At 42.1% G+C, this 20,227-nt stretch overlaps 2 protein-coding genes across 10 annotated transcripts in view; one reads left to right on the plus strand and one right to left on the minus strand.

The window, feature by feature from the left end:
• The window catches only part of COL4A3 (collagen type IV alpha 3 chain), a 129,802-nt gene extending 115,152 nt beyond the window's left edge, over window positions 1–14,650 (minus strand). The window contains exon 1 of the mRNA XM_041766914.1: window positions 14,524–14,650. Coding sequence (XP_041622848.1) covers window positions 14,524–14,610 — 87 coding nt within the window. The 5' untranslated portion in view covers window positions 14,611–14,650. The remainder of the gene's footprint in view (window positions 1–14,523) is intronic.
• The window catches only part of COL4A4 (collagen type IV alpha 4 chain), a 189,358-nt gene that overhangs the window by 46,690 nt on the left and 122,441 nt on the right, over window positions 1–20,227 (plus strand). For 5 of the 9 annotated variants that reach the window (XM_041766907.1, XM_041766905.1, XM_041766910.1 and 2 more), the window contains exon 4: window positions 16,908–17,025. Coding sequence is in view for 4 of the 9 variants with exons in the window: in XM_041766910.1 (XP_041622844.1) it covers window positions 16,984–17,025 (42 nt within the window). In the remaining 5 variants the exon portion in view is untranslated. Of the gene's footprint in view, window positions 1–15,065; window positions 15,205–16,347; window positions 16,459–16,907; window positions 17,026–20,227 lie in introns of those variants that run through there. The other 4 variants (XM_041766911.1, XM_041766909.1, XM_041766912.1 and 1 more) reach the window with 4 other exon arrangements.

A 20,227-nucleotide genomic window follows, 5' to 3' on the forward strand; every position in this document is an offset into this window, starting at 1 on the left:
AATGGCCCATGGTCTCCAAATGTCTACAATGATCTAAAACCAATGGGATGGCCTACAGTGATAACTAGTGGGGGTCTTTGAGCCTACGGCCTTCCAAATGTAGAGTTAAGAGTGAGGGATGAAGGGGCACTGAGAAATTGTGAACTGATTGAGGCCGGACTCTTTAAATCTATCTAAGGCTACACTGACTCTAGGTCCATAACAAAGAAAATGACTGGTAACCCCATATTTTATTTATGGGCATTAGCCATGCATCTCATCATCAGCTCTGTGTTCTAAGAAAACCCTGGCTTTGTTCAAGATATTCTTTTGGTTGATTTTTTGAGCAGAGATAAGATCATTAGAAGTCAGTGGCGGAACGGGTAGATTATTATAAAACTAATGTCGGGAAAATTGACTAGTTTGGTACATTTTAAAAATTTAGATCCTTGGCTCACATCACACACCAAATCATATTTTGGATTAAGTAAAAAAAAAGATAATAGAATATATATCAAAATATTATCTCCAGTTATATTTACATGATAGAATTTGACCTGATTTGGTTTTCTTGTTTTGCTTACCAGTATTAAACCTGTGTCTATCATTGGACCAGTAAAATTTGTGGTATAAAAAAAGAAAAAAAAAACTATAGCAGTTGATCTAATTAATACTTTTACCATATAAGTCTATTACAAAAGTTGCATGGGCAAGAATTCATCATAGCTTTGTTTATAATATCAAAAATTTAGGTTAAATAAACCTAAAGATTGTATATAAACATGATGGAATAGTATGCAATCATTTTTATTTAAATTTTTTTAAAGATTTTATTTATTTATTGATGAAACACACACAGAGAGAGAGAGGCAGAGACACAGGCAGAAGGAGGAGCAGGCTCCATGCAGGGAGCCCGACGTGGGACTCGACCCTGGGTCTCCAGGATCAGGCCCTGGGTCAAAGGCGGCGTTAAACCGCTGAGCCACCCGGGCTGCCCATGTAATCATTTTTAAATGATGTTTAATGAGGTCCAAAAATAATATAATGTCAAGAAAGCAGGATACAAAATACCTTACAACGTATGATCTCATTTTTATACAAATATAACAAAAGATTGACACTGGCTACTGCTGGGTTCTTTGACTAGGAGTGCTTTTAAAAATGTACTTATCTAAAAAAAAAAAAAAAAAAAAAAAAATGTACTTATCTATATATCTTGAATCTTCACAAACAGGCATATATTACTTTTATTGTTAGGAAAAAAAAGATCGGCATAGAAAGAAACATTTTTGCTTAGTCTGATAACTAGTTCTAACGGCTTCATTATCAAACTTCCCAAGGAGCCATCCTTTAAAAGATATTCCGAGACTTTCCTCAGCATTGTGCACTGTACTTGAGGTGTTCAATAAATGAGCACCAAGTGAATTTACACTTTCAACCCTGTGGCTGCCGATTACACATTAATGGAATCTGAGGGAGGCTGTGAGCCAAAGCAGGTTGCATGGTGTCTCTCTTAAACCCATGCCAAAAAGTCTATATTTGAAAGATAAGAAAGGACCAGAGTATTACTACTAAATGTTCCCCAGAATTATCTCTGTAATTAACAGGTATTTTAGGTGAGGTATTTGGAAAGTCACCATTAAAGTGATGAAATCACTGGATGAGTTTTAGCATCAGTATTTACATGGGGTGGTGTAAGGTAAACACAATCTTCATTTTGTAATGGGGACCGTGCTCAGGGAGGATGCCATTTCTGCTGATGTTTCCAAATAATGTTATTAGAAAATACCAGCAGCAAAGAATGCACTGAATAATATTTTTGAAAATAAGAAACTCCTTAATACATTCCAGGAAGTTGATACTGAGTCACAAAATAACAGGAGAATTAAATGAGTATAAGAAACATTTGGACTATTGCTTTTCTGATATTGAAACTCATTCCTGTCTCAATACTACTTGGCATTTGTAGAATGCAAAATGTGTTCAATTATAGGACTTCTGGGGAGATAGGAGGGAAAGGTTTCTCTACCACATTATATGATTGAGGCAATGGAAAGTCTTGGAATTCAAGTGACTTGCCCCAAATTGTCTCGATTGTGATTTTCTTCTGACACAGGATGAGGGGGGCTTACTGTTGCCCTGCGAGATCTCTCTTGGATGGCAGGACGCCTCAGATGTGTTTGCCTCCCTTACTGCTCTCTTGGGGTCTGGGGATGCTACTCTTTTGGGTCACGTGGGCTCTGAATGCTCAATCTCTGAAAGGCCTGAGTAGGTCACAGCTAATAGAATCCCTGAAGGTTCCATGGGCCCAGCCACAGGAACATGCAGTACTTGATCAATCCACCATGTGGTCTTCTCCAGAGGATGTGGACATGACAGAATGTTGACACCTGTAGTCTGGCTTCCAATCCATAGGATCCTCCTCATCTCATGAGATTTCAGATACAGAACTGTTCTTCGTTTGGTTTTGGTTTTTTGTTTTCTGCTCTTTGAAAGGGGTTGCAGGATTGCTTTTGCCTAACATGGCAAAATAAGGAGAACCTCGTCCATGTGTGTAAACTCTGGGGCACTGCTTACCAAATGCTGATAAGAGCTCCAGCGGGGGTGGAGGCTGGAAGCAGGGAGAAGACCGCCAGTAACTCTACATGCTGCTTTCTGCAATCGTTCCAGCATTTCCAAGTAGTTTCCTTTGAAGATAAGCTGTTTTCAAGCCATTGAAATCTCACTGCTTTCTGGCTCCATTGTTGTCACACAATTTATTGCTATTACACAATAAAGCCCACATGTTCGCTGTTCTGTACATTTAGCCAATCTTTATACTCCTTCTCAATTCCACTCAAATTTTGCTTTTCTGCATTTTTCCTGTGATAGCATATCTAATTTTATTGTTATTGTCTGTGTACTTATCAAAAGTCCACATTTGGGGGCATTCTCCATAAAGGTGGGAGGGACCATGTTGGGTTTTATCTACCTTTGTTCTCAGCATCTAGCTGAATTAATGAGTGAATCACTCAACATTTCACCTGAAAAATAACATTTCATTTTTATTCTTGTGCCACAGGATTCAAGAATCTCCTAATCCTTTACTGCCTTTTTAGTTTTAGTGTTTAGAATAAAATGTTGGTCCAATTCCATGAACATTCATTGAGGACCACTAATCCCAAGTGTCCTGCCAAGAGCTGGAACCAAAAAGAGGAATAAGATGGAACACCTGTGTTCCAGGAGATCAGCAGGGGAAGCAACAGGGAAATGGGTTAAACTCTTTTGAGATTGCAGAGAGAAATACTACTTCAGTAAATAAAAGTATTGCATTGATGTTTTGATTGTAAAAGGATAATAGTTTTAGAAATCATTCTTTCTGAATAGCCAAAGCATTTTAAAAATAATCTTATCTCCAATAGTTATTTAAATAATAACAGTGATATCTGATATTCCTTTTTTATCATCTGGGACATTTTGGTAAGAAAGAGTCCTACTCAAAAGCCCAAATAACCAGAACTCTCAATTCTAAATCTACTTCCTCCACTAATTTGATGAATTTTCTTGGTTCAGACACATAACTGTTAATCAAGAATGATGCTACCTTGCCATCTTATTCAGAAGTGCACAAAACCAGACATTTGATAAGAAAGTATCTACATACATAATGACTTAAAATATGACTTTAGGAAGTGTTCATCTTCAAGGAGTTCCATTGTAGCTTTATGTCTAAACAAGTGGAAATACCCCCCAAATTCAACCGAAGTATATTACCTAAATAAGTTATGCTACCAACCTGCAATGAAATGCTCTGTATATATTTAGAGATACTTGTAATAATTAATAACTCAGAACATTTTCACCAGTCCATCATTAGGCAAAAAGAGTAGAATAAAAAAAAAATCTGGTAGAGAATAGACTAAAATGTTAACAATAATCACCTATGGGTAATTTGACTATGGGTAATTTCTAGTTTTATGTTTCTTTTGGTACTTTTGAAATTTTTCCAAATTTTGTCCAATACATGAAGCTTTTTTTAAGCCAGTATGTGAAAGCTTCAGCATTCCCATTATACATAAATAAATAAACAGAATAAAATTATCCTATCATCTAGTCAAACAAAGAAAGTGAATGTTAACCTTGTTGTTTTGGGTCTCTCCAGACCTACTTTGACATATGATTCAAGGACAAATATTGCAGATTTCTGAACTTTCCATTCGTAGAACTTTTTCCTTGAGAAATTCATGTAACAACAAATATCCTGGTGGGAAAAAAAATCCAGTGACCTGACTGTTTTGTCTACATAATGACAAACTCCCAAGGTATTTAGAAACCTTGAACTCCTTTTTAAACACTGGGATCACTTCTCTAAGAAACGAATTTGGAAATACAATTTAGTTAACAAACATCAATCTTAAAGATTGAAATTGGAAAATTCCTAACTTACCCCAAAACTACTGTCAGAAAAAGAAAAGATTTTACACTTATGTTTTAAATAGCTTCAAGAATTACATTGTTTTAAAAACAATGATCTCATGCCAATAATACCGAAATACAAGAATATCAAATACTCATTAAATGTATATTTACACATACATGTGCACATCCACACATATACCACCTACAACGATACATGGAGATATTTTTTGATAGCCTGGTAGTGTATGTACAGGGCATCAGACTGGATTTTTAACTTTCCTCTCATCACATAAGTGATTATCAAATTAATTGCACAGAACCTATTAACAAGGACAGATTGAGCAACTGCTATGTTGATCTAGACAGGTTCTCTTCCATTCCTCTCTTTCTGACTGCCAAGGCAACAGAATCCAAGAAAAAGCACCAACAAGACTTCCTTTCTGCATTGTCACCTCTCCTTTACACAGGCTGGGTTTCCAAGAACAGTCAACCTTCTCCATGTGCCAGTAATACAAATCTTTGGAATACAGATAACATTACAGTTCTTTAGGAATGCTCCAGTGCCATCCCACTGCACCTTGGGGCCCTTCAGAGTCTTTACCAAGGCTGGCATGCTTCTCAGACAACAATGTACCAGGGAAGGAATTTCTTGTGGTGCTGATCAGTATGCGGATTTCTATTGGGGTGGTTGGGAAGGGGCCCGACATGGGGAAGGCCCCTCCTGCCAAGAGGGGAAGCTGGTACTGTGAGTCCTAATGAGTGAGGAGCTCTTCACCTCCTTTCATTCTTCCCTGGCTTGGAGCCCTCTCTGGCCCGGGACCTATATCAGCTGGGACAAGCGCTCCTTGGCCCAGTCTTACCTTCTTGCCCTGGGCCTCACAGACACATTTGGCAAATTCAAACCTGTCCCAGTGAGGTTGAGGAGAGGATGACAGAGACACGTCAACAAGAATGAAAGAAGAACATTTTCATCACATCACTTGACATGTGGGCCCATTACCAAGTTACAGTGTGAACTCATTACTCATCCATTATTAATGCAACAACTGTCTCGTGAATAGCATAAATACACTACATTGTCTCCTTTTTGTTAAAATGTTAATTTGTTAACTGCAAACATTAAAATTATAGGATGATCATCCACATACAGTCCTGTGGACTTATTCCACCTTACCCAGGGAGCAATTTACCATCCCTAATTAACACCACCACCATGGGGCACCCTGCCTCCCTGCTTCCCATCCCTTGCCCCACCTCTAGCAAAATACTCAGTCTCTGTATTCCATCATGGTGAGTAAATAAACTTAGCATTTTCTTTCTCTTTTTCTAAAACTTCTGTTGGTCTTGGTTTTATTCTTTAACAACCCAGAAGCCATAAAATTAAAAGCACCTTACCTCTCTCCACTCTTGAGAGGCCTTGGCCTGGACCACATTCCTTAGTCTCCATGTAAGGCTATAACTTATGAGCTGTTTCTCAGAAAAGTTTTCCCCAACGACCTCTAGCTAAGGTAAATATTATCCTTCCCCATCACCACATCCTTTTCTCTCCCAGCAGGTACCACAATCTATGCTTATACATTTGTTTACTGAGATGTGTTTCTCTCCCCTATTCCCCTAGACCCCCAACTCCACCTAACTCCATCATGCAGACTGTTTGTCAATGAATCTCCAGTACCTAGGCCACATGTCTATGTCTCTGTCCTATGATCTGCTTCCTGATTTTAATGAAAATAATAAAATAATTGTAGCTAGACTATAAGAGCTGTGAATTGTGTTGAGTACTTTGTCTGCGTAGATATGCTACCATCATTTTTAGGTAAGAAAAACAGATTGTTTCAGAAGTAACTTGCTTAAAGGAACACTAAACCTCTTCTCTGGCTCAGTTGTAGTGATAACTTAGTTATATTTTAAAATGAAAGACATGTTGGTTTCCAATATAGTTCTCCTTACCTTTTGCCAAAAGTTCACTTTTTAAAATTTTTTCCCAACATTTCATGTACACAACTTATTCATATATTGATAATGAGGCAGTAGAACTAAAAATGTACAAAGTAATTTGTGCAGCTTTAAGCATTGTAGCCAAGGTCAACTATCTTAACTTTCTTGAGAAAAAGTTGCACAGATCTTTAGGCAAAATCCATGCTGAATTATTTTCTTTAATTCAAGTTTGTCATTTTGACAACATGTTTATTTCCTATGGCAAATCAGCAAACAAAATGTGTTTCATTCAGAGATATGACCTTATGGACTGTATCTCCCTCTCACATCTGGATTGCACGTATGTGGGTGGGTCTGTGCTATCGAAGACGGTGGCCATATATGGCTACAGACACTTGAAATGTAGATACTTTGAATAAAGATGTTCTAGAAAGGCAAAATAGACACCAGATTTTGAAAACTTAAAATGAAAAAGAGATTGTAAAATATCTACTAGTGTTTTTAATAGTGATTACATGTTGAAATGATAAAATTATGGATACATTGGGATAAGTGAAATATATTCACATTGATTTCACCTGTTTCTTTTTATTTTTTAATGTGGCTAAGAAACTTAAAATTACATATGTGGCTCATCATTATGGCTCACATATTTCTATTGCATGATGTGGACACCAATGTTTATTTATCTGAACTTATGAAAGCGTGTAAAGTAGAACATAATAGAGCCAGTATAATTTCATTCCAGGGTTGCCCAGAAAATATCTGAAGCCAGAGGCCTTAGCTGGCAGTTGTAAGGAATCCCAAGAGGGCTGTAAAGACTGGCATGGGTGCATCCAGAAGACAAGAGCCAGTGATGATACCTTGTAAGATAAATACTGAACTCGGAGTGAGAAACTTTCTTATCTGATTTTTAGAGATGAAGACATCTCACAGGTATTAGGTGACTGGTCAAGGACATGGTGGTAGGGCTGATGGGGAAAATGTCTATTCTGTCAATAAGGTGATATAATCTCAGGTTGCTTATTTTCTGAAACTGAAAACAGAGGTGAAATAACCTACACTGAAAGTCTGTTATGACTAAAAAGCCTAGGTGGGGGCCTAGACTTATAAACCTTATAGAACAAAATTGCTCTGAGCACCACATGTTTTCACTGATCTTGGAAAATCTTTTACTCCGTGGTGGATGGACGCTTGTTGGCTGAAGGCCACAGCATGAGTATGGTCAGATGCACACGGGTGAAGGACCACAGGGCATTTGCAAACCAGACAGCCTTGCTGTTGGAATCGTACACTAACAGGTCTGAGGGTTTTCATCAATTGCAATATTTAACAAAATTATCCTTACTCATAGTTAACACTAGACAGTTATTACTATGCTTTCTATAACAGGGCAAAAATTATAAGGGAAATGCAAAGGTACATTTCTTTTAATTCAGTTTTGCCAAGGATCATGCTTGAAAGCAAACTAGCTAATATAAGCTCAGAGAAATGCTCAAGGAGGAAGACCCACCTCAGAGAGGGAGAGGCCTCTGAGAGAGGGAGCTAGCCAGCTCTGCTCTTGTTGGCCTTGACCCCCACCTCATTGAATGCAAGTCAGAATGTCTGGAGGAAACGGACAGAGGGAGGGCCTGGCAGAGGGTGGCCCTGAGAACACGAAAGGAAACATGTTTGGTGCCCCCATCCTCCCAAATCATTACTACATTAGTCTATTCTAATGGAAAAAAAATTCTCCTGGGAGCCACAAGACTACTTTGTTCTTTTTTCTCCTCCCAGGGCAGAACAGCTCCAATCTGTGAGCAATGAGGTGAAATGAAGGGGGTGGGGCAGGCTGAGTGATGACAGAGGAGGCTTTTATCTTCCCCAAACTTCTCATTCACATGGTCTCCCCATGGATGATAATAGACAGAAGACACAGGACAGATCCAGACCTTGAAATCATAGAAAAAGAATCAAAGTGATTGAGTATAAAATGAGAATGTGTAAAATGATTAAAGGCATAAAATAGGAGGGAATCTACAAAAAAAAAAGGACCCCCCCCAAAAAGAAACCAGAAAGACTTAGACTCCAAAAAGGACTTTTAGAATAAACATTGAAATTAAAATTTAATCAATAAAAGTAATGATATTTAATATTTTTTTGAATGATTACTATGTGACCAGCATGGTAAAGTATGTGTTATATGTATTAAATCACTGAATCCTCATAAAATCCTGAGGTGAGACTCTTATGTCCATTTTAAGATAAAGAAACAGAGACAAAAATTTAAAAAGTTGGTAATGAATGGATCTGGAGTTATTAACCGTGTCAAACGCTTCCATCCAGAGTTCTTTGTCATTATTGAAAATTACAATAGGTTGGAAAAAATCTATTGAGACTTACAAACAGCAGAAGAGGAAATTAAAAATTGAAAGATTGATTTGAGGAGGGTTCACAGGGTGTGACATGGAAGAAGCAGCGCCTGAGACAGAAAGAAGCTGGATATTCAGGCTACAACTTGGTCTCAAGTCCAGTTGATGACTGGTCTTGTGAGAGTCTGGGTCAACCTCTACACTTCTAACCACAGTTCTGCCAAGAGAAGAGAATTTATGCCTTGGCTCCCATTGCCCACAGGTCAAAGATTCGCCCCATAGGCGTTAATACCCTGCACCCCTAAAGGACGACAGGGATCCCAGAGTAGAGTCTAGAGGAACCATAGGCTGTTCCAAGTGCAAAGTCGGCATCTGGGATAAGTCAGTGCCCATAGCCCAGGAGCAAGGTAGGGCCCAGAGGATCTGAGTGGCATATGAAAGGTGTCTGTTAGAAGAAGTTAGGAGAACTGGAGAAGGAGATGAGAAGGTCTGCCCAGGCTGTATCCTAAGAATACCAGGAATAGAGACAGTAGGGAAGGAGAAGTATATAAAAAAAAAAAAGAATGTCTAAGAATTTTGAAGATTAGATGAAAAATATAGATTCTCAGATTAAGTATCCATTGAGTAGAACGCATAAAAACACGTGCATATACTATTTCAATAACATGATTAAAAACTCTTGACCTAATTGAGATATATATATATATATATATATACACACACACACACACATATATATTTGAAGTCAGACTATCATCTCTATCATAATTTCATAAAAAATATTTGCTAGAAAATATCCCTATGTTTGGAAATTAAGAATTAAGTATCTAAACAACCCATAGGATGAAGAAATCAATTACAAAAGGTGCTGAGCTTAATTATGCTAAAATAGTGTTTATTAAATTGTGTGTGATGTAGTTAAATCACTATCTGGGGGAAGGTTTTTAGGTTTAAATGGACTTGAACTATTCAAAGTTGCTCGATTAAAGTCAAAATACAAAATTCAACCAGTTTGCTATATCTTTGATAGTTAGGCTATTAAATTTTGAAAAAAAAAACCTATTTATAATAGGACTAAAAATATCAAATACTGAGAAATTAAAAACCAGAAAACTCTATAACATAGTGAGAAGTGAAAGCCCCAAATAAATAGACCCCAAAACGAATACAAACAGGCCCATGTATGAATAAGTGCTTGGTACACATGTTTTCAGATATAACATTGCAAAACAGTGAGGGAAAGAATGGACTGTTCAGTAAATAATGTTGGGACAATTTGTCATCTACATGGAAAAAGATAAAATCATATCCCTTAAGTAGAAAAACTTAATCCCAGGATTAAGAGCCCTAAATGTAAAAAGTTAAACTATAAAAAATTTTTTTAACATAAGAGAACATTATTATAATCTCCAGGAAGCAAAGAATTACTTCAACAAGAAGCAAAACACAAAATAAATCAATAAAAAAATGGATACGTTTGAGAGTATAGTGAAAAGAAAAAAAAAAAAAGCTATATGTTAAAGCACCAGTAATTAAATGAAAAGATTAACCAGAGAGTAGAATAAATCTTCGTTGCACATTTAAATGGCAAGAGTTTGGCCTCCAAATACATATATAATTCCTAATTATTAGCAATGGAAAGGGCAAGACCACAAGAGATCAACAGGCAAAGAGAATTGTCCACGCAATTCACTCAGAGGTAAATATAAACTGCCAATTAAAACATGAAAAGATCCAGAAACTCACTAGTCAAAACGAGATCCCATTTCGTACCCCTTAACATCTAAACACACCAAGTTTTGCTAAGGGGGTAAGGAAACAGGTACTCTGACACACTGTTGGTGCAACTCTTTTGGGGTCCATTTGACAATTCCTGATACAATTTAATATATGCTTTCTCTCATAGCCCTCTTTGACTTCTACTAGGAATTCTAAATCTAGTTGTCACAATGGTACCTAGACAAAGATGTTACATTCCAACCTGGTGAAACCAAACCATGCAAACCAATTTCCTGTGTTTAGGGGGATGGAAAAATAAACTGTGCTTTATTTACATAACTGGATGCTATGCAGCAGCTATCACATCCATATGTATATGCATGAATCACATCTATATGTGTCAACATGGATGAAATCCAAAACCATAATATTGAGTGATGCAAGCAAGCTCCAAAAGGTACCTATTAATGTGAAACCATTCATTGCATTTGAGGAACCACAAAACAATAATATTTATTTTTCATAGTGACTAACACACACACACACACACACACAGAATGTGTAGATACAAATCCATGCATGGAAGAGGGGGCAAAGAACATGTGTGTGACTTTTTTCCCTAAAGGGAGAGGCATTACTCTTATGTTACTTAACGCTACTGTTATGGGACTTCTTGTTTGTGTGGAACGTTTCCCAATTCAACTTTCCTTTTACAATTTAAAAATGCAATAAAAAAATGCAATCAGTCGGGGAAGCATCCTTCCTAAATGCAGCTGTTATCCAGCTCCTGATATTTGGCTTGTGGCATTTCTGCTCTGTCTGGAATTTGATGGCAGAAAGAAGAAGAACAAGCCTTATCTCAAACCATGAACCTCACCTGCTGCCCATACCAGAGAAGGAGCTCTCTCTAGCCCATCTGCCAGGTCAATGGCCTGAGGCAACAGCAATGTGCCTCCCAGTTTCAAACTGATGGGCTGGGCCTGGGAAGGGCGACAAGCCCCAGGATGCCCTGGACTGCCAGGCCTGGAACTGGATGTGTCATCGCGGAGCCACAGAGGGATTTCATGCAGGCCACTTTAGGACAAATTGTGTGGGTGGACAGTTCCACTCTGCACTCACAATGTGGGGGCATCACCACTACTATCCCCCTGTTTTGAGAAGCTGCTAAAGTAAAATTGCAGAAATTTAGAGCAAAATATGTCTTAACTCATGCAGCCCCAAGATGATAAGTATGATGGACCAAAGGCTAAATTTAGCTGGCACTAATACACTAGTAGGCTCTGTGTTTGTTCAGCCCTTTACCAAAAACACTGTGCGTTTTGTAAAGTTTTGACTTATTGGCTAACGTCTAGAGTTTGAGAGATTGAAACTCCCCCCCCCCCCCCCCACTTCTCTCCTGAAGAAAGCAGGAATTCTGGCGTTACTGTGTTGAATTCTAGAATGCCAGTAAATGGTTGGCCCTGAAGACTGGCCTCTACCCCATGGCCTGACTCATTATCTCTCCTGCTGGGCTCCCAGGGCTTTCAACTCCCTCATTTTACAGATGAGAAATCTGAGGCTCAGAGAGGTCTAGTGCGCTGCCCAATGCCAGAGTTGCCCTGTGGAGGAAGCCATGCTGGCACCATGTCCACCGGTGACCAGTTAATTTAGGATTCGTTTTCTCTACACACACTTCATGGTTTCTAATGACACTTTTTATATAATTCAGCAGGTGCAATGGAAATGCTAGTTCTTACTTCAAGCCATGATAAAAATAATACAAACAGATTAATTGTATTATCAGCAAGAACTCATCAAGATTTGGCCAAACACATGACAAAAAATTTTTACATTTAAAGAGTAATAAGGGAATATGATGATATAATTAAAATTTGGTATAATTAGAGATTGCATGATCACAGAGCATCACTTTTTCAGGCTGATCTCTCCATACCCCCTCTTTGTCCACCCTTCTCCTGTCTCTCCTCTTCTTTGGAGTCTAGAAGGATGTATAAACCCTGCTTGGGACCTCTGCCCCAGGCCCTCCCACAACATACACTTTCTTCAGGTTTTTTGCTTGTTGTATTTATTTGCTCCTGGATTAAAGATAGCAGACAATCTACACGGACTTGGATGAGTTTACTTTACCATGCCCAGAAGTATTGGGTTGGGCATTCCTAGCCTATGCAAAGTGCATTTTTGTTAGAACCGGCTACATGAAGAGATTACATGGGTTACAAAATCTCTTAGAATGTAAAACACTCAATATAAATGTGAATTGACAGGGGGATAGCTCAATTAACTTTGGCATATTCATATACTGTGGAAAACCATGCAACAGGACAAAAAGAAAAAGAGGCGAATTTATCTTACATACTAACGGACAGATCTGTAGGTTGCAAAGGGATGCATATAGCATGATATCACTTATGTTTAAAAACACCAACAAAATCCCATGTTGTTTGTGGACCTATATGTGTGTACATATATGTGCATAGAAAATGTCCAGAAAGAAACATGAAGTGGTGAGTGGAGGACCTTTGTTTAGATGGGGAGAGGGAGAGGTACGAAGATGCTCAAAGAGGGTTTTAGCTTCATCTTCCATGTTTTAATTTAAAAGAAAAAGTACTTAGATTGCATGTGCCCATAGATTCTAAAGAACTTTACTTGTAATACATATTTATATGACTATTGACTTGTCATAACCTCCATCAGGAAGTTATAAAACTGCTCATCCTTGGAAATGAAACTTGTGCTGCATTATCACCCAAGTTAACTTTTTAAGTGTAAAAATCGCAGAAGGCATCTGACAAGTTAAATTCGACTCTCACAAGTTCAAATCAATAAGTCAACTAGGACTCATAATAGTTTGGAGTACACCCAACTTCTCTTTGATGGCAAGAATAAGAAATACGGAGTGCATTTAAATGAATCTGGGATCTCTCAAATGGTGAATCAAAATCAAAGTGACGGATTGCTTAATTCATCCAAACAGGAGTTTTATTGCTAAGGCGCCAACAAGTTTTTGGCGATGGCATTAAGCTTTTCACAACAATAGCGACAGGACACTGGAGTGCGAGTTTTGACAAGGGGGAAACCGAGCCGCAGAGAGCTCAGAGTTCGGTGTGAGGTGACATTTAGGAAATGTCAAAGCTGGGACTCCCCAGCCTTCTGTGCTTTCTGCCAGGCCATGCTGCCTGCTCTGATTCCACCAATGTGCCACACTGCATGTCTCTGTAGCTAGTGTTCTCATCCCTAGCCATTATCTACCTATCTATCCATCCATCTATCTATCCATCTACCCATCCATCTATCTATCCATCTACCCATCCATCTACCCATCCATCTATCTATCCATCTACCCATCCATCTACCCATCCATGTATCTATCCATCTACCCATCCATCTAACCATCCATCCATCTATCCATCCATCCATCTATCTATCCATCCATCTGTCTATCTATCTATCTATCTATGTATCCATCTACCATCTACCCATCCATCCATCTATCCATCCATCCATCCATCCATCCATCCATCTATCCATCCATCCATCTGTCCATCCATCTATCTGTCCATCCATCCATCCGTCTATCTATCTATCTATCTATCTATCTATCTATCTATCTATGTATCCATCTACCATCTACCCATCCATCCATCTATCCATCCATCCATCCATCCATCCATCCATCTATCCATCCATCCATCTGTCCATCCATCTATCTGTCCATCCATCCATCCATCCGTCTATCTATCTATCTATCTATCCATCTATCCATCCATCTACCATCCACCCATCCATCCATCCACCCATCCATCCATCTATCCATCCATCCATCCATCCATCCATCCATCCATCCATCTATCCATCCATCCACCCATCCACCTCTGGAGGCCCTCCCCAGCGTCGCTGACCCCTGGGGAACCAGCCAAGCCTGCTCCTCTCCGCTTCCACCAGCCCTTCTCCGGCGCCCTCCACCTGTCCCGGACTTGCCGGCTTGCTCGCACCGGCGCCCGCGAGGAGCCCGTTGGCTCGCTCGGCCCCGGCAGGGACTGCGCCCCGGGGTGGGGGTGAGGGTGGGGGTGGGGGTGGGGGTGGGGGGCCGGCGCGTGCCCCGGGCGCGGGGCTGGGTGTCGCGGCGCCCGGCACTCACCTTGCCCGTGGTGGGCGCCGCCGCCAGGAGCACCAGCACGAGCGGCAGCAGCAGCGCGGGCGGCCGGGGCGCCGTCCCGGGGCGCATGGTGGGCGCCCGCCGACCGCGCCGCCGTGCCCAGTGACCCGCTGGCTGGCGCGACGCGGGCCGGGGAGCCTGGCTGTGAAGCTCGCTGGCCGGCCCGCCCGGGGCGGGTTTTGTAGGGCTCCGCGGCGCCGCGCGTCCCTGCCCACCGGGGGCTCCCGCGGCGGCTCCGGGGGAGGGCGGACGCGGCCCGGGTCCCGCCCATCCCCTCTCCAGGCCGTGTCCGGCGCCCCGGGCAGCGTGCCCAGCGGGCGAGGAGGCTGCGCGGGCCGGGGGCGCGGGTCGGGGTGGGGAGCCCGGGGGTGCGCGGGGGAGTGGCCAGCGCCGTGCCCAGATTAAGCGGGCGGCGCGCGGGGCGGCGGCACTCGGGCGGCCCAGCCCGCTCCCGGCTCCGGCTCCGGCTCCGGCTCCGGGTCCCCGCTCCCGGCTCCCGCTCCCCGCTCCCCGCTCCCCGCTCCCCGCTCCCCGCTCCCGCCCTGGGCGCTGAGCGCGCGCGCACCGGCCTCGCAGCCGCGCGTGGATCTGGACCCGGCGGAGCGGGACGCGCGGGCTGCGACCTGCGACCCTGCGGTTCCGGAGCGGCGAGGGTCCCCAGAGGTAAGCCGCTCCCCCCTCCACCACCCCGGGGCTGGGCAATCGCGGCCCCTGTCCCCCGCCCCCCCCTCCCCGGGACGCAGCAGGTGGCACCTGCCTGGGGTAGGGCACGGGGCGGTGGCAGCTGAGGGTGGGGCGCGCGGGGTGGGGAGCTGGGGTCCCGGGGTCACCAGAGGAGAGCTTGCCTGGCTCCCGGGCTTGTGTGCCCGGGCTTGAACTGGGCGCTGCGTTTTGATTAATTTGGAGGCTCGAATTACCAGCCTGGCAGTCCGGGCGCTCCGGGATGCCAAGAGCAAGAGGCAGCTCAGGGGAAAGAGAAAGCGCATCCTATTCTCTGCTGCGCTGAACTGGCCTTTCAGGGTGAAGCTTATCTGCGGAAGTGAAGAGGAAACCCAGAGCCAGCTCTGTCCAGTGCGGGGCGGGGGGGGGGGGGGGGGTCCCCCTTCGCGGAGGCGGGGGCGGAGGCGGCCGTGCAGGGTCTGGCATGTCAGGGCCCTACCTCCTGCCCTTGCTTGGGCCGCTCTCACTCACCACGTTGGTTCTGGGGAAGCGTTTTGACCCCTCTTCAGAATCGTGTCATTAAATACACAAAATACCATTACATCGGAATCGGTTTTACCTGGAATAGTCATCAGAGAGTTAAGGCGACGGGTGTGCAACATTGTTATCGCCCGAAATACCCACATCTAGCAACAGATGGATCACACACCTGTAATCTCAAAGTCGTGGTGGCAGCAAAACTAAAACGGGACAGGGAAACAGCAGTGGGTGCACTCTCAGGATCTGCCAGTGCAGGAAAAGCTGCGCTTCCAGGCAAGGTTAGCCAAAAGACACGTTGACTTTTTTTGTTACCAGACAGGTTCACAGACCACCTGAGTTGCCTCTCCACGTTAGGAACCCCCTGCTTTGGAGCAGCATTTGCTGACATCTACAGCAGTTATCATCAAACACCATGTGCCAAGTGTGTGGTTTGGTCACTGATTGTGGAGAACCACTTACTTGCAATCAGAATAGGGTCTATTATTATTTGAGACCTATGTTGCCATGTAGGTAGACAAAACCCTGACAGTGAATGAAGATGTCTCTCTCCCCATTTGGGGGGCTGGAGAGTGAATTTTACTGTCTTCTCTCTGTTTTTCATGCCAGCGATTTGCCAACTGTGGCTGTGCACCAGGATCCCCTAAGGAGCCTCTAAAAATCCTGACACCCAATTCATCCCAAGCCAATCACATCAGACTTTCCAGTGATAGGACTCAGGTGTGTCGTGAAGCTCCCTGGAGATGCCCATGGGCAACCAAGTTTGAGAACTACTGTTTTACATGCATATTTCAGTTAGCTGAATTGACTTAAGGTCTCCTCTTTGTAGAAAAAAATCAAAAGGATACGTATTAAACACTCTGTGAACACTTACTTGTGCCCAGGCTACAAATGTTGAAGTGTGGTACATAGTAGCTTCTCCCTATTGACAGAGAAGGCTCTTGTGGAACCTTCTCCTGTCACTCTCCTTAGATAGGACATCAGGTGATCGGTTGATGAAATAAAAATGTCCAAGAATTCCAAGTATGATAATATTGCACAGACTGACATTTTCCCTAGAGAGGGAAAAAAAAAAACCCACAAAAAACCCTCGAAGCTAGTGCTACTCTTTCTTTTTGCTGAATTCCAGAAGATTTCTCAATTTTGTTTTTAATTGCTTGTTCCCGAAGCCAGGTCATTTTGACAGAAGATCAGACTTGGCTTCATTCACTTTGGGAGGCTGCAGTCCACTGAGGGACACTTCTGATGCTGCCACAGAGCAGGAAAGACCCCTGTGATATAAATACGGTAAGGAGGAAGCAGTGGCCAAGAGCTTGGTCTCTGGGGTAGTTTCTGGATTCTGAATCCTTCCACACGTACTAGTATGAGCTAACCTTTCCGGTCTGGGGTTTTCTCTATTGTAAAATGGGCATAATCATAGTAGTCACCTCAAGGAGTTGTAGGAATCCAGTGCAGTAATGCATGAGAAGCCCTTTTGTCCAGGGTCTTCACAAAACAATCATATATTGGGATCTGACTCTTCAGCTGCAGAAAAGGAAAATAGGGTGAACCTGATGAGAAATGATGGCACCAGGTAAAGATGCTCTTCTCAGTTCAGTAAGAAAGGGGCAATGGCCAAGCACACCCCACTCACTCCCCTGAGGTCAACCAACTGCTAAGGCATCTGGAACCTCGCTACTAGAAGCTCTGGCATTCTGGAGAGCTGGTTAGAAATGCAGAGTTTCGGGTAAGACCCCAGATGCGTTGAATCAGACAGAGCCTGCATACACCAAGGTCTCCAGCTGATTCTTCCTCACATTAAGCTTTGAGAAGTGGCTTGTCTAAAAGCCAGATTTCACCTCCTGTTCCTCACCTCCCCACCACATACATGTATTCCCCTCTGGTTCCGCACTGTATACCTGGAACTAATGTAATATTCTAGGTCAACTATACTCCAATTTAAAAAAAAAAAAAAAAAGGAAAGCCGTACACTCAAAAAAAAAAAAAAAGTTTGGTACACTCACTAGGTGGTGTCAGTAAACCAGGATTCCGTTTTTTAAAAAATAGTCTTGGGGTCAAGAGAGTTGATTTTTCAACTGTTGGTTCTTTAAATGTGATAAAGCAAAAGGAAGACAGGGATGGTTCTTTTTGTATGTGTCAAGCACACTGAGATCTCTACTTTTTAGACTGATGGCAGATGAGGGTTTTGAACAAAGTGAAGTAACCATTGCCTCTAACAAGCCCAATGTTATTATTTTGGCCCTGTTTCATAATCACGATATGTCTATTTTCTACGCAGGGCTTAAAGGGGTGATGTTTGCTTCCCTACATGTGAGTGGAAGCCCCACGAGGGCAGGGGTCTTTTTGGTGTTCTTTACTGTTGTTAAAAAAGTTGAATGACGTAACCAATTTCCTCAGGATTCACACCACCTAGTGCTACGCTCATCATCTATGGATGAAGGCAGCCTTCTAGCTAATCCTCTGAAACCATCTTCTAAAACACTGTCAGAGTTCCACTTAAAATTGCACATTGTGTGGGAAAAGACGGATTGCTTTTGGAGCACTTAAAAGCGATCTCTTAATTTCAGAGGCTTATGGGAACAAGATTTCTTCTCCCCATTTACATTACATATTCATCACAGTGTGTGTGTGTATAGGGAGGTGGTAAGAAAGGGGAGGATGCCCTGCTTATCCTAGCCACTCAGGAACCTACTAGAAATTTCCATCCAACACGTTCTCTGATCTTCTCAGAAGGAAAAGAGAATGTGCCAACTCAGAAGCTGTGCTAAAAGTTTCCACCTGGAGGTGACACATACACAATCACATTTCATTGGCTACACTTCATTTTGTGAGTGATGGGGAATTAAAGTCTACCTCTTACCTCTTGCCTAGAGAGAGAGCTGGAAATATTTGGTGAATGTTAGTGATGCCCAGCATAAACATCATACCACTTGCTTATTTTAAAGCTTCCAGAAACCCTTCTTCGTCTACTTATAGCTAATTTCACACTTCTTAGAACAGCATGGTCCAAAATCAACTTTTTTGGTACCGCATGTTACTTTTCTGGAGTACGAAAGCCTTTCGAGGGCAGGTACAGAGAGTGATTCTTTTTAGACATAAATGCAGCACGAAAAATTAATTTACTGCCCTGGCATTTTTGTACGAAGAGCAGTACCTATTTAAGGTACACAGTTCAAGGTGCAATCATCCTGTGAAAACCAACAACACGATCATGATACAGAGCTTTTCTCTCATTTCCTGCCCCTGTCCATGTCTCTCTACTCCCGTGCCCAGGCAAACATTGATCTGCTTTCTGTCACTCTAGATTGCTTGGCATTTTCTAGAATTTTACATAAATGGAATCAAACAGTATGTGCCCTTTTGTGTCTGGCTTCTTTGACTCAGCAGAATGATGTTGAGATCCATCCATGTCGTGTGTAACAGCAGTTTGTTTCTGTTGCTGAGTCGGATTCCATTGTATGGATATCAGCTTTTAAAATGCCACTTACCAGCGGTTGGATATTTGATTTGTTTCCAGTTTGGGGGCTATTACAAATAGAGCTCCCGTGAGTGTTTTTGTATGGGACGCGTATTTCCAGTTCTCTTGAATTTATACCCAAAAGCGAAATGGCTTGATGTATGTTTAAATATAAAAGAAACCGTTTTCCAAAGAAGTTGTATCATTCTACATTCTCACTGGGAATGTATGAGAATTTCAGTTCCTCCATATATTTGTGGTGCATTATGTTAAATCTTATTCTTTTTTTTTTTTAAAGATTTTATTTATTTATTCATGAGACACACACACACACACACACACAGAGGCAGAGACACAGGCAGAGGGAGAAGCAGGCTCCATGCAGGGAGCCCGACATGGGACTTGATCCCAGGACTCCAGGATCATGTCCTGGGCCAAAGGCAGGTCCTAAACCGCTGAGCCATCCAGGGATCCCCTTCAATCTTATTCTGATGGTTATACAATGGTATGTTAATGTGCTTTTCATTTGCCTGATGACTAATGATGTTGAACGTCTTTTCATGTACTTGTAAACAATTCATAGTACGTCTTCTGCAAGGTGTCTGTTCAAATCTATTCTTCATTTTATTTATTTATTTTTTTAAGATTTTCTTTATTTATTTGAGAGTGAGAGTGAGAGAGAGAGAGAGAGGAGAGAGAGAGAGAGAGAGAGATCATGGAAGGAGAGGGAGAAGGAGACAGACTCCCCACTAAGCAGGGAGCCTGACATGGGGCTCTATCCCAGGACCCTGAGATCATGACCTGAGCCAAAGGCAGATGCTTTAACCAACTGAGCCACCCAGGCACCCCTAATCTTCATTTTAAAAACATTGATTATTTCTCTTCTTACTGTTGATTTATAACAATTATTTATGTATTCGGGATACAATATCCCTGCCAGATATATTTACTGTGAACATTTTCTCCCATTCTGTGGCTTGTCTTTTCATTTCCTTAGTGATATCTTTTGAAAAGCAAATGTCTTTCTTTTAA

Source organism: Vulpes lagopus, chromosome 8, assembly GCF_018345385.1.
Source record: "Vulpes lagopus strain Blue_001 chromosome 8, ASM1834538v1, whole genome shotgun sequence".
Taxonomy (NCBI): Eukaryota; Metazoa; Chordata; class Mammalia; order Carnivora; family Canidae; genus Vulpes; species Vulpes lagopus.